This window comes from Ciona robusta, chromosome 11, assembly GCF_009617815.1.
Source record: "Ciona robusta chromosome 11, ASM961781v2".
NCBI classification, from domain to species: Eukaryota; Metazoa; Chordata; class Ascidiacea; order Phlebobranchia; family Cionidae; genus Ciona; species Ciona robusta.
Genome location: NC_143245.1, coordinates 8,087,635 through 8,100,167, shown reverse-complemented (window position 1 = coordinate 8,100,167; position 12,533 = coordinate 8,087,635). Strand labels below are relative to the sequence as shown.

The window sequence follows — 12,533 nt, the reverse complement described above, 5'->3', positions numbered from 1 at the left end:
TTCATTTCATCCAGTGCTTATGTTGTCCTCTTCAGGATCTTCTGTGATTGTAGCTTCTTCTTTGAGCAATGAGATCCCCCCTCTTTTATAAGGTGTCATTTTTACGCTTATATTAGAACGAGATCTCTTTAAACCGAACTTATTCGATGAATGCTGAGAGGGAGTGCTCTGTTGGGAATATAATATTTTTGTGTTTGCAATCAAAGGATGACAGGGCAACGCGGCCGTTTTATAACATGTGTTCTATTACATATACCTCGTTCTCGCTTTGTGGGTGATTACTTTTTCTATTTTTAAATCTTCCGTATTGCCGACATACTTTAATTTAAATTTAACTCCCCATAATTGTTTAACCAAACAAAGTAAATTGCTTTCATACTTCATCTACTTTCTTATGAGCGGCTGAACCAACGTTGAAAACTTTCTTCATAGATTTTCATACCAGACCAGACAGCTAACTTTTCGGTCACCATTTAAAAAATATACATATTAAAAACATTTAATATCTGCGATTCCATATATTCGCCAAAATGCGCCAAATTGTATGAGATCGTATAATAGCTACGACGGTATAATTACAGAGAAAATAATTTTAAAATTATATTCCAGTACCTGTAAAACTGTTACGTCATAATTGGATAAAAGAGGCGACGGAACTGACGTCATAGGGCTGTCATTGTTACGTTTCTGATGCATAACAAACATTCGCTTTCCAATCGCCATCCCATCCTCCAGATCGTTGTCCAACACCATACTCTTAACTCTTCGAAGGGCTTGTGGTCTAAATATACAGCGTAATATAAATACTGTAGGGTAAGATGGATACCACGTAAGCACATACTATTGTCGTGATCATGTTTTTAACAATTATAACAACTCTCTTTTATAGTTGTGAGAATACGGTTATATAAATTATTTTGTTTATTACCAAAATAAGATGTATTTTACGTAGAATATGAGATTGGAATTAATACGCATAGTTCAGAATTGTTTACTTTATTTCATTTTCACGTTTTCCGCTTCCCAATGGTTGTTCGCTAGGTGTCGCTAGTGAGTCAGTGTTCATTGAACTGGTACCTGGTACGTCATTTCCTGCTGCAGGAGTCGGTTGTCGCATCATCACGTTTTGGGAAATACCGCTGGTCCCGGGCCCTGCCGATAGGAAAGATAACTAATCTTCCAGAAACTTTGGGTCATGTTAAAATATGGGTAAATAAATGAATGTTACTTATTTAACCTCGCTGGGGAGTACATCAACAGTAGTTATAATACATTTAATCTAACCCTCTGGCTCCATCTGGCGGGAAGTGTCTGTATACATAAATAAGACTTCGTCGTCGGCTTCGGTGAAATCGTCATCACTCAGCTGTAATACGTCATTGTACACGTCATCAGCTATTTCGCGTGCGATGATTCTACGTTCGTGCTCCTCGTTACAATGGCAACCGTCGTTGCTTCCATGGGAACCGACACTCGACCAATCAGGAAAGAACTCGGAATCCGAGTCGCTCGTGTCGTCATCGTTGCCATGGTAATCAGTGACGTCACCGGCGTTTAGCGAAGGTAGTCTGACGTCATAAGGTAGTAAAAATTCTTTTTTTCTTCTTACAGTATTCTCGACGGGTTTTGAAGGCGTTGCGCACTGAATGTATTTAAAATGAATGAATGTAACTTATTTATCCTCACATGGCGGGGCAATGACAGTCGTTACAACACAGGTGTTCTGTTTCATACACCTCGTGCCCGCTTAAAAGTTCCCACGCATGTAACTTTGTGAGTGATTATTCGGGCGGAAAGATTGGCGTATTATCTTAACAGATACAAACACGTAGCATTTTAAAGTTGACAGCCAAGCTTTTGGCAATACGCATGTAATAACTTACCGTCTCCAAAATCCCAGACATTTTTGTATCATTTGCATCAGTTAAAAGTTGTTTCAATTTTGTTTGGATTTCATTTGTTGATTCGCTGCAATCGCTAAGCTCCAGTGGTTGTTCAGTTGCTAAAGCGTCTTCTAAATTATGCCGCATTTTTGCCTGCTTTGCGAAAGCAGAATTTGGTAGATTTTCTTTTTGTCGCTGGCATTTCCCTAAGTTACGTTGCGAATCAAAAGTGTTCGGATTCGTCGTGTCCATTTCTTCTCATTTAACAGTTATAAGTAACCGCAGGCATACTAATAAGTTTGTAATAAAAACTATACCTACATTTTGAAACTTTAAAATATCTAAACACGTTTAAATGTTTTTTTTTATTGTTATTAAAACCACAAATTTCCACAATTTTGTTCTTTTGCATACTTATAGCATGGTCTATTACATCATACATACGTTTGTGACGTAGGGCCAATATAGAAAATAAAAAAAATCTTATGGCAATATTAAATGTTGCAAAATTAACGCTTATTTTACAAAATTTATAATATTTTGTGCATTACTACAGCTAAAACATACAATATATCAATATTGGTTTTTACAGGAAAACATTTTTAATATTTTCGGGGACCATTTATTTGTCTGGCAACACTGGTAAAATATTGCCAACAGTGATGACAGTATATTTTTGGGCGAAAATTTAAAATTGGGGAGCAAGGTCCAAGATTGTTGGAAAACTAAGTTGTATTAGTTCTGTAGCTACCTTGTTTATTAAAGTATTCCGACATGTTTAGTTTTTTATCAACGTATCACGTATGTAAACGTAAATAAAAGATAACACAAAATTCATTTATTTCCTGGTTTTGCATTGAATTATATGACTGTACTTCAAAGTTTAGGTTTTATTAGATTGAACTGCATTATCATTAGAATCTTTTTAAAGGGAAAGATATTTATGTGAAAAGTTTGGATACAATGCTGCTGCCGTACCGTGTCCAATACCCCTGGGGCCCATTCTTCAAAAGAAACGTTTTAATTGGGATGTGGTGGCAAAATCTTAACAGAAATGATAATTATTAATTTCCAAATCACAGTAGATTTCATTTTCAAGCTTCCTTAAAGTAAACACAGACATGGTAAGTGTTTTAGTACAATTAAAATTTGTTTGTTTATACTAAGAAATAAAAAAATGATAAATAGGGATAAATACTTTGGTCTTCAAATATGAGATAAATATATCCTAGATACAACTAAAAAATAGGAGTGGCAACCATGGATAAGTCACTGAAGTCCCCAACCACGAGGATATAGCCCAAGATAATGAATGACACGCTGAGTGACAGTAGTCTGTCTAGAAACAACCCCTGAGAGAGAGTTAATTATATCTTAGTGACGTCATATTGCTACTTGTTGTATGCAGTCATCATGCTTATGTATCGCATTAAGTCACAGGTCAGAAGACAAGGTTGTTCATTTAAATGCTTGTGGAAAGTTCTTAAGTGTGTTTAAGTAAGATTGAATTGGTTGTGTAGACTTAGTCAAGTTAGATAAAAATGTTTTATGAGGTAGTATTGTAGTGATAGTTGTTATTTGTGAATATTAATTAAGAAAGCTAAAGAACTCCTAATCTTAACACAGCTTGGGAATATAAAGAAACAACTGTTAATGTTTTACAAATTGTTGCCACCAGACATATTTTAAGTCTTGCGAAGCTCTTTTTCAATTCGTTATTTCCGTTCCTTTAGGAGAAGTTTACCATTCTATTTGTTATTGTGTATATTAGCAATTGTACTGAGCATATCTATATGTATACTCTACACTTTATAAGAATATGAACTTTAACACTATGACATCACAGAGAACGGACAACTGTGACTTACAATGGCGTTAATGGCTCGAGAATTTGACCAACCATGGTCCCTGTACCCTGCCATGTCTCGGTTTGGGGATTTCCCCTCCAGAAACTGGAGTTACGGAGATGAAAGTTGGCCGTTGATGCGACGAAACCGACCGATGTCGTCTTGGATGTTGGAATCCACCAAGAGGTTTATGGAAATGGAGAAAAGATTCGATCAATTCATGAGTAGAGTGGATGGGAGGTGGGTTGGAGTCATAAAAGTATTATTGGGATCCCTAATTTTTAAAAACAGGGTGATATATAATATTTAGCACCACAGTTTTGACTTTTGGCCTTTAATAGAAAAAATTTTGGTATAAAGCCACCAAAAATGTTAAAATATAAAATATATTAAAATCAATATAATATACATCCATTGGCACAGTTAGGAAAAAAGGTTTGTGGGTCATGGATGCATGCAAAAATAAAATAATTTGTTATCCCAAAAACTTCTGGTTTTACTACAAGCAAAAATTTAACGCCTTCGTTCCCAGGTTTCGTGGAATGTTACGCATGATTGATTTCGATGACGAGGTCGACGCGAGCTTGAAAATCCCGGTCGAGCACGACGGGGCAAAGATGGCGGTTGATAAAGGTGGGGATTATGGACGCAGGGCAGTTTAGGCCATCTCACATGTTACCTTTACTTAATACAGTATCACCAATTCACCTGTTACTTTGAATGTGTACCAAGATTATTCACATAGGGTATTATAATATATTTCAGGGGTGTATGCCCATGTTAGAAGCTTATGTGTAAGAGATCCCATATGGAAGCAGGTTTGATGATCTTACAATGATATTCATGATATTTCATTCCTCCCATAATAATATTAAATTTGTCAACTTCTAGCATTGTATTAATGACTTATACATAATCCAAAACTTACTAAACTACGTAGTAGATAGTACGTGCATATCAACATATGATTTGATATACAATTATGTTCAAGTTATACAGCTCATTATAATTATACAGCTGTGTTTTATTAGCCTATTTTTCTCCACCATTCAAAGTTTAATCATGACCCCTTTTATCTTTGCAGCTCCAGTAAGTACAAAAGGAAGATACAAAATAAACATCAACGTTCAAGACTTTAAACCAGAGGAGGTGACGGTGAAAGTGGCCGGTGGTAAAGTGGAGGTTCATGCAAAACGTGAAAGTAAGAATGAGGATAATGGGATGTACGCTTATACTTTCAGGTGAGACTCGTGTGTGGTTTGTTTACTACTTTTGTTTGTTTGTCATAGCTAAAAAGAAGTTCCACTCAGGGTTGTAAAATTTGTAAAAGCTCATTAGTTTTTGTAGCGAATGCAATGTATTGTGGTGTTGCTTTTATGAGGTTTTTACAACAGATTGTTACATACATGGTAACGCGTAACTGGGCTCGAGGTGTATGGCACAGGACACCCTTGGTATAACGACTGTCGTTGCCCCACCATGCGAAGATAAATAAGTTACATACATGGTAACTTCACTAACTTGTAAGCGTGCACGAGGTGTATAAAACAGAACACCTGTGTTGTAACGACTGTTGTTGCCTCGCCATACAAGGATAAATAAGTTACATTTATTCATAAATATTCTCAGGGAATTCCGGAGGTCCTTCACCCTTCCCGACGGTATGAAAACCGAGGACGTTACGTCATCGTTAACTGACGACGGAATATTAAAAATAGAAGGCCCGCACGATGTCGCTATAGAGCAACTGAAGAAACCCACTCTTGCTATAGGGGAAATCCCCATTAGTGTACAACACGGTAATTAACACCGCACGAAATTATTTTGTTTCGTTTTTCAAATTTGCACAATAAATATTGAAAGCACTTTCGTTCCTTTTGAGTTTATTATTCTGATTGCGGATTTTGCAAGATTGATTGAGTGCGTTACCTTGTTTGTAACTGGTTAAAATGACCGTTTTAGTTTCAGTATTTTGTAGTGGTGTGTAGCAAAGTGTATGATTAGTTTTTACTAATGGGAGCCGGACATTAGATAGTTGTATGATCTTGTTCTTGCTTGGCTGTCCTCTTCGTAATTTTACTGCGGTGGATTAGTATGTTGCACAATGCTGTTTAGTTCTATTCTATATGGGTGAGGACCCGCTGCGTTGCAACCATGGGTCCTAGAATTTAGGCGAGGATTTCCCATACCCCTCGCTTTATAGTAACTAAAAAACCCATGGTTTGCTACTAAAAACGTTTGTTGTAGGAATCAATATTAGGTTTTAGTGATATTTTTCATGTTTTATTTATTAGTGAAAGTATAATGATATCATGACGTTATTTTATGTACATTATTGATGTGAACATGTTGGTTTATTGGAGATGATTCTTGTGGAAAAAGTTGCGACATCACGCGTCCCCACTGCCCGTTGTACCTTCTACCACAGCTGTAATGTAAAGTTTTGTATAAGCAATAACAAATTGATCGGAGATATCTTAATGGTAATCATACATTTAGTAAGGTGGGGGAAGATGGGACACCTTTGGCACATAATATTCAAATACCCTGATCGTGTTTTAAACAAATAACAACGGTCTATGGGAGTCGAAAAGATGCGATTTTATAATTATATTTAAATGTTCCTTGTTTACTACCAATTGGGACAAGAAAACGGATCGAAAAGATGTCCCATCTTTCCCCATCCTATTCTAATATGTAATACAATAAGTACTGACCTTCCTCCGCGCATGTTGGGGCAGCATTGTCCCACTGACCGTTTGCTCGACACGTAGCCGCATCTGCACCAACCAGTGTGAAACCAAAGCCACAGTAAAAACTTACTCGATCTGTTTCTAGCCATGTTGTTTGCGACGTAGGTTCCATGCGACCGTTTACTGGTGGCGTTGGTGGCGGGCACGTAGCTTGAAAACAAACATATATTTACGTTTTACGAAACGATCTATTTTGTTTATAAATAACCCGTTTGGTGATTGTAAATGTAAAACGGTCTTAGTTCTTTTAGTCTAGCGACAATATGTACATTGAATTTAGCGATCACGTTTTTATTTGACATTTTTTATCAAGTAGCGTTATCGGTTTCGTGTTTTTAAGTAATGTTGTTTTCTTGCTAATTCAGTGTTAGCGTAACCGACTGTGTTATGCAAAACATTTATATATAGTAGAGTGGGGGAGACGGGTCGCCTTTCGCACTTATTATTTAAATTTTAGCATGAAACCTTATAGAGTAGAGCACTACACATAAAAAAATAAAACTAATACGTGATAAATTGTAAAATCTCTGTTTCTTTATGTTGATTAGAATATTTTACTTACAATAACAAAATGGCAGCGGTCTCCAATGCGCGACCCAACTGCTACCCCGACAGTAACTCAAGCTGTCTCTGCTACGAGTCTTGTAACCAGGACTGCACGTCACTGTTATGGCCGTGTTTCGGTTGTACTTGGATTTTAGTGGGCTGTAGTTTCCATTCTGTAAGCTCGGTGGGTCGCACTTTGCTAAAAGTTGTTTTTATAGGTATTTTTTAAAGTTGTGTTGTAAAAGCATTTTTCTCAAATTTGTTTTATCAATAAAGCAGCGCAAAAATTTTGATATCTTACGATATCTTATACGAATGGTATGAGAAAGAAAGACCTGATTTATTATAACTTATTTATACAACACTTTTTACCTATCAAAATGTTATTAAGTTTTAATAACGGCTGTTATTGTATATAAAGCACTCACCGTCGCGACCGCAATATGGGCTTGGAATCCAACGATACGACCCGTATCTCCTCCGGCAAGTACTACGTTGGCTGCGGGGTGTGTAACCGTCTTTACACTTAATGGTAATGACGGATCTTTCTCGGTGGTTTGAACTACGTGGCCTGTAGTCTCCATTGCGCAGTCTTGGTGTGTTGCAGCCCTCTGTTTATATATGGATAATTAATACTTGGTTTGGCAACGGGTTGTCCTCATGGAATACATTTGTATTCTAATATAGTAGGACGGGATAAGTTTTCATTCATATCTCGTTCAATTTAGTAGTTACAGAGAATATTTACAGAATTATTTAACCGTAACCCCGCGACTCTAAAATAGCAAAGTTAATTGTTCAAACCACGATCTTAAAAGCATGGGTTTAGTTACCAACATTGTCCCATCTTACCCCGCAGTTCTATAGGGTGACACACACGGCAGTTATGCGTGTAAACATGTCGTTCAAAATTCCAAGCATAACATTTTCAGTTTATTTGACGGCAAGTAACGTTTGGTAAAGTTGTTTGATCAGGGACGTACCTTCTACACATCTTGGCGGAGATGAAAACAACCACGTTCCATTAAAACATGCGTTGTAGTTTATTGCTCCCTGCAACTTGTACCCTCTGCGGCAATTGTATCTTCCACCCACGCATACATTGTTCACAAAACGACATTTGAAACCTCCGTTTACTGGCCGAGTTGGAATAGGAGGGCTACAGACTAAACGTTCATGTAGATTTAATTTTAGTTTAAACTAACATGCTAACAAATAAGAATCCACCCGCTACGTTATAAACAAGTCCATACCTATATGAACTTAAACCTATTTCACTTTTTATCTTGTTACTTTCGTCTCGAATTAATGGATTTTATACATAGTTTATAGGAGATAAATAATTCTTACATTTTGGTCGCGAATCCCAGATATTCCCTTCACACGGTGCAAGGTGAATGCAAACCAAGCCTACTATTGCAATCCAAGTTAAACTGGACATGTCGTTAAATCTGTATATACGCTTGTTTACACGTCTATATATCTATAATATAAGAGATTGGGCGTTGTGTGTCTTATATAGGATTTACCCACGGGTCAAATCGTGACCGAAGCACGAAAGACATACCCTACGGTAAAAGACCGTCTAGTTTCAGTAGTTTGTCATGGCGTGTAGCAAAGTAAATATTATTTTTTACCTGCCGAAGTCGGCAATTATATATATAGTTGTATGTTTTTTGCTGTCTTTTTCGTAACTCTACTGCGGTGGATTCGCATGTTTCCCAGCGCTGTTTAGTAACTGAAATTCCATGATTTGCAACTAAAAACGTTTGTTGTAAGCTGCAATGGCAACGGACTATGATGATTTATTTCATGTTTTATTTATTAATGGAAGTTAAATAGGGATTACTCTGGACTAAACGCCTCACAAGGTTCAGTCCAAGTGTTGTATTTATTAATGAAATGATAAGCGCTGAACGATATCACGATATTATATACATGCGAATATGCTGGCTAATTGTAGTAGGTTCCCGTGGTAAATACTGCTGCATCACCCTGCCTTGCTGTACCCCACGGCCTTTCTGCATCACCGTTGGTAGTAACTTCTACCACAGCTGAAATGTAAAGTTTTGTAAAAGCAATAAGCAATTAATCGGAGATATCTTAATGGTAATCATACATATAGTAGGATGGGAGAGGATGGGACACCTTTAGCGCATAATATTCAAATACCCTGATCGTGTTTTAAACAAATAATAACGGTCTATGGGAGACGAGAAATGTGAGTGAAAAGGAATTCGATCTTTCCCAACCTTACTGTTAAATGTGACAGCCCATTACCACACGTTTGTTCGCTAATATGCACTTGCGTTTTAACGAAACTTAAGGGTCGTTTACATATTCTATTATGCATTAGGCGTTTCTTAAACAAACTATAGTAGGGTGGGGAAAGACGGGACAGAACATAATATCCAAATATCCTGATTGTGTGGAAATAGAGTGAAATGTGTCCCATTGTCCCCCACCTTGCTGTATTATTAAAAATACGTACCTTCCTCCGCGCATGTTGGGGCAGCATTGTCCCACCGTCCGTTTGCTCGACACGTAGCCGCACCTGCACCAACCAGTGTGAAACCAAAGCCGCAATAAAAACTTACTCGATCTGTTTCTCGCCATGTTCTTTTTGATCTCGGTACCATTCGACCGTTTCTTGGTGGAATGGGTGGTGGGCACGTAGCTTGAAAACAAACAACATATAGTTGGGTGGGGCTCTATATATTTAACCTAATGCAAAACGGGCTTAAACGATAAAACCGATTTTATTTCACACCTTTCTTTACGCAGCTTTACCGGTTGGAGGTTTATAACAATGTTGTTTTCGTGGTAATTTAGTGTTGGTGAGTAGTTATATATAGCCTAATAGAGTGGGGACGACGGGACGCCTTTAACACATGATATCCAAATATCCTTATCGTGTTTTAAACAACTAGCAGCGGTTTATGGGAGTCGCAAAGATACAGTTTTATAATTCTTTGAATGTTTTTTGTTTACTACCAAATGGGGCAAGAAAATAGGAGGACAAGTAAACTCTATAACTAATGTTATTTTTACCACGTCTGACACATCTTGGTAAAGAACCAGCAAAGCTTCCAGATTCTTTGCAATATGACGAGTCTTGTCCGTTAAGTTTAAATCCATTGTTGCAAACGTATCTCACAGTTGAATTTACCCTCCAAGATATTCTAGTTGCTGGAATTGCCCGTCCGTTAGTTGGCGCTACAGGGTCGTTGCAAACCGTCGCTAAAGTGAAAGTGTAATAAAAATTATAAAACCTCGCTATAAAATTTATTTATTCCTATTATGAATGCGTGTCTGGATGGATGTGTTTTTTTCAGAAAAAAAAGAAAGTGTGATAAAATGAGACTGCTTTTTAAAAAAGTAAATACCAACACATATACATTTAACGAAACGTTTACACAGCATGGGCCCTCATGGAGTAAAACACTACACATAAAACTAATACGTGATAAATTGCAAAATCTGTGTTTCTTTATGTTGGTTATATTATTTCACTTACAATAACAAAATGGCAGCGGTCTCCAATACGCGACATAACTGTTACCCCGACAGTTACTCAAGCTGTCGCCGCTACGAGTCTTGTAACCAGGACTGCACGTCACTGTTATGGCCGTGTTTCGGTTGTACTTGGATTTTAGCGGGCTGAAGTTTCCATTCTGTAAGCTCGGTGGGTCGCACTTTGCTAAATGTCGTTTTAAAAAAGCATTTTTAAAAGTTGTTTTGTTTAAAAGCGGGACGAAAATTTGCAAATACGATCTCTTACGAATTGCACAAGAAAGAAAGACTTATTTTTTAATTATTAAATTGTTATATGTTTTAATAACTGCTGCTGTTATTGTATTAAACACTCACCGTCACGTTCACAATATGGGCTTGGACTCCAGTGATAATAACTCCCGTACCCTCGGCAGATACTGTGTCTACTTCGAGGTTTGTAACCGTCACGACACCTAATGGTAATGGCTGAGTATGCTCGGTGGTTTGAACTACGTGGACTGTAGTGTCCATTGCGTAGTGTTGGTGCGTCGCAGCCCTCTGTTTATATAGACAAATATATAGTACAGGGTGGGAGAAGATGGGACACCTTAACACATAATATGCAAATATTCTGATCGTGTTTTAAACAATTAACATGGGTCTATGGCAGTCGTGAAGATAAAAAAAGAAAATTCGTCCCATCTCTTCCCACCCTACCATACGGGTGTTTTTAGCAATGGGTTGTCCTGAAAGACTGCAGTTGCATTTCAATATATAGTAGGGTGGGGTAAGATGGGATAAGTTCCCATCCATTCCTCCTTTAATTTAGTAGTTACAAAGAATATTCACGGAAATATATTACCGTAACCCCGCGACTCTAAAATAGCAATGTTAATTGTTCAAAACACAAAGCATGGGGTTTAGCCACTAACATTGTCCCATCTTACCCCGCAGTTCTATACAAGTTGACTCACACGCGTGTTAATGTGGGTCGCATCCCAAAAATATTTTTATAGTATAATCGACGAAAATCATAGTTTGGTAAAGTTGTTTGATCAGAGACGTACCTTCTACACATCTTGGCGGAGATGAAAACAGCCACGTTCGACTAAAGCACGCATTATAACTGCGTCCTTGCAACTTGTACCCGCTGTTGCAATAGTATGTACCAGCTACGCATGCATGGTTCACAAAACGACATCTGAAACCACCATTTACTGGGCGACGTGGAACGATAGGGCTACAGACTAAACGTTCATAGATTTAAATTTAGTTAGTTAGTTTTACCATGCTAATAAAGAATCCACCCGCTACCCTTTATACTAGTTCATACCCCAAGACCTCAAACGTATTTTATTTGCCACAAAAGGATTTTACACTTAATTTAGAAGATAAATAATTCTTACATCTTGGTTGTATAATATCCCAGATATTCCCTTCACACGGTGCAAGGTGAATGCACACCAAGCCCACTATTGCAATCCAAGTTAAACTGGACATGTCGTTAAATCTGTATATACGCTTGTTTACACGTCTATATATCTATAATAAGAGATTGGGCGTTGTGTGTCTTATATAGGATTTACCCACGGGTCAAATCGTGACCGAAAGTCCTGTGTTTTCTCCCAGACAGCACGAAAAGACATAACTTAAGACATAAATCATCGTAAAGTGTCAGCAGTTTTGCTTCATGATGTATGCTGTTTGTCGGGAATATGACATAACAGTAACCTATTGTTTTCAATTCTAAAACCTCTTTGTTAGTTTGAATTTGAAAACTGGCGGCAAAATATTGTAGATTTTTTCTCAGTGTTGGTTCTTGTGTGTATATACATATTTGGTCGTCTTGTTTTAATGCAAAACAATTCGAACGGTTTATATTGGCGCTTTAATAACGACGTTGGTATACGCATGCACGCTTTTGCACTCTGCATTAGGTAGGCTATGTGACAGTAAGCAGTCGTGACAGAAAATATGTTTGTGTCAAATGGTAATCATTCATGTTTGCT

The 12,533-nt window shown here is 37.5% G+C and overlaps 4 protein-coding genes across 4 annotated transcripts; 1 reads left to right on the top strand and 3 right to left on the bottom strand.

Moving 5' to 3' along the window:
• Window positions 1-6: 6 nt before the first annotated feature.
• Window positions 7-2,276, bottom strand: LOC149729087 (uncharacterized). The gene is made up of 5 exons (XM_089889135.1): window positions 1,884-2,276; window positions 1,285-1,642; window positions 996-1,152; window positions 613-781; window positions 7-168 (listed from the first exon to the last, which is right to left on the bottom strand). Exons 1-5 carry the CDS (start codon window positions 2,133-2,135, stop codon window positions 7-9), a joined length of 1,098 nt encoding a protein of 365 aa, XP_089745261.1. The 5' UTR covers window positions 2,136-2,276.
• Window positions 2,277-2,784: 508 nt separating this feature from the next.
• On the top strand, window positions 2,785-5,600 carry LOC149729086 (body wall muscle protein HR-29-like). Its single transcript, XM_089889146.1, has 5 exons — window positions 2,785-3,007; window positions 3,730-3,970; window positions 4,263-4,363; window positions 4,815-4,971; window positions 5,360-5,600. Exons 2-5 carry the CDS (start codon window positions 3,753-3,755, stop codon window positions 5,535-5,537), a joined length of 654 nt encoding a protein of 217 aa, XP_089745272.1. The 5' UTR covers window positions 2,785-3,007; window positions 3,730-3,752; the 3' UTR covers window positions 5,538-5,600.
• Window positions 5,601-5,991: 391 nt separating this feature from the next.
• On the bottom strand, window positions 5,992-8,542 carry LOC149729085 (coagulation factor XIII B chain-like). The gene is made up of 6 exons (XM_089889144.1): window positions 8,380-8,542; window positions 8,013-8,195; window positions 7,458-7,640; window positions 7,046-7,228; window positions 6,448-6,633; window positions 5,992-6,158 (listed from the first exon to the last, which is right to left on the bottom strand). Exons 1-6 carry the CDS (start codon window positions 8,468-8,470, stop codon window positions 6,121-6,123), a joined length of 864 nt encoding a protein of 287 aa, XP_089745270.1. The 5' UTR covers window positions 8,471-8,542; the 3' UTR covers window positions 5,992-6,120.
• A 359-nt stretch (window positions 8,543-8,901) lies between these two features.
• LOC149729084 (coagulation factor XIII B chain-like) lies at window positions 8,902-12,469 on the bottom strand. The gene is made up of 7 exons (XM_089889134.1): window positions 11,931-12,469; window positions 11,592-11,771; window positions 10,900-11,082; window positions 10,547-10,729; window positions 10,081-10,269; window positions 9,521-9,706; window positions 8,902-9,083 (listed from the first exon to the last, which is right to left on the bottom strand). Exons 1-7 carry the CDS (start codon window positions 12,022-12,024, stop codon window positions 8,983-8,985), a joined length of 1,116 nt encoding a protein of 371 aa, XP_089745260.1. The 5' UTR covers window positions 12,025-12,469; the 3' UTR covers window positions 8,902-8,982.
• Between the last annotated feature and the right edge of the window lie 64 nt (window positions 12,470-12,533).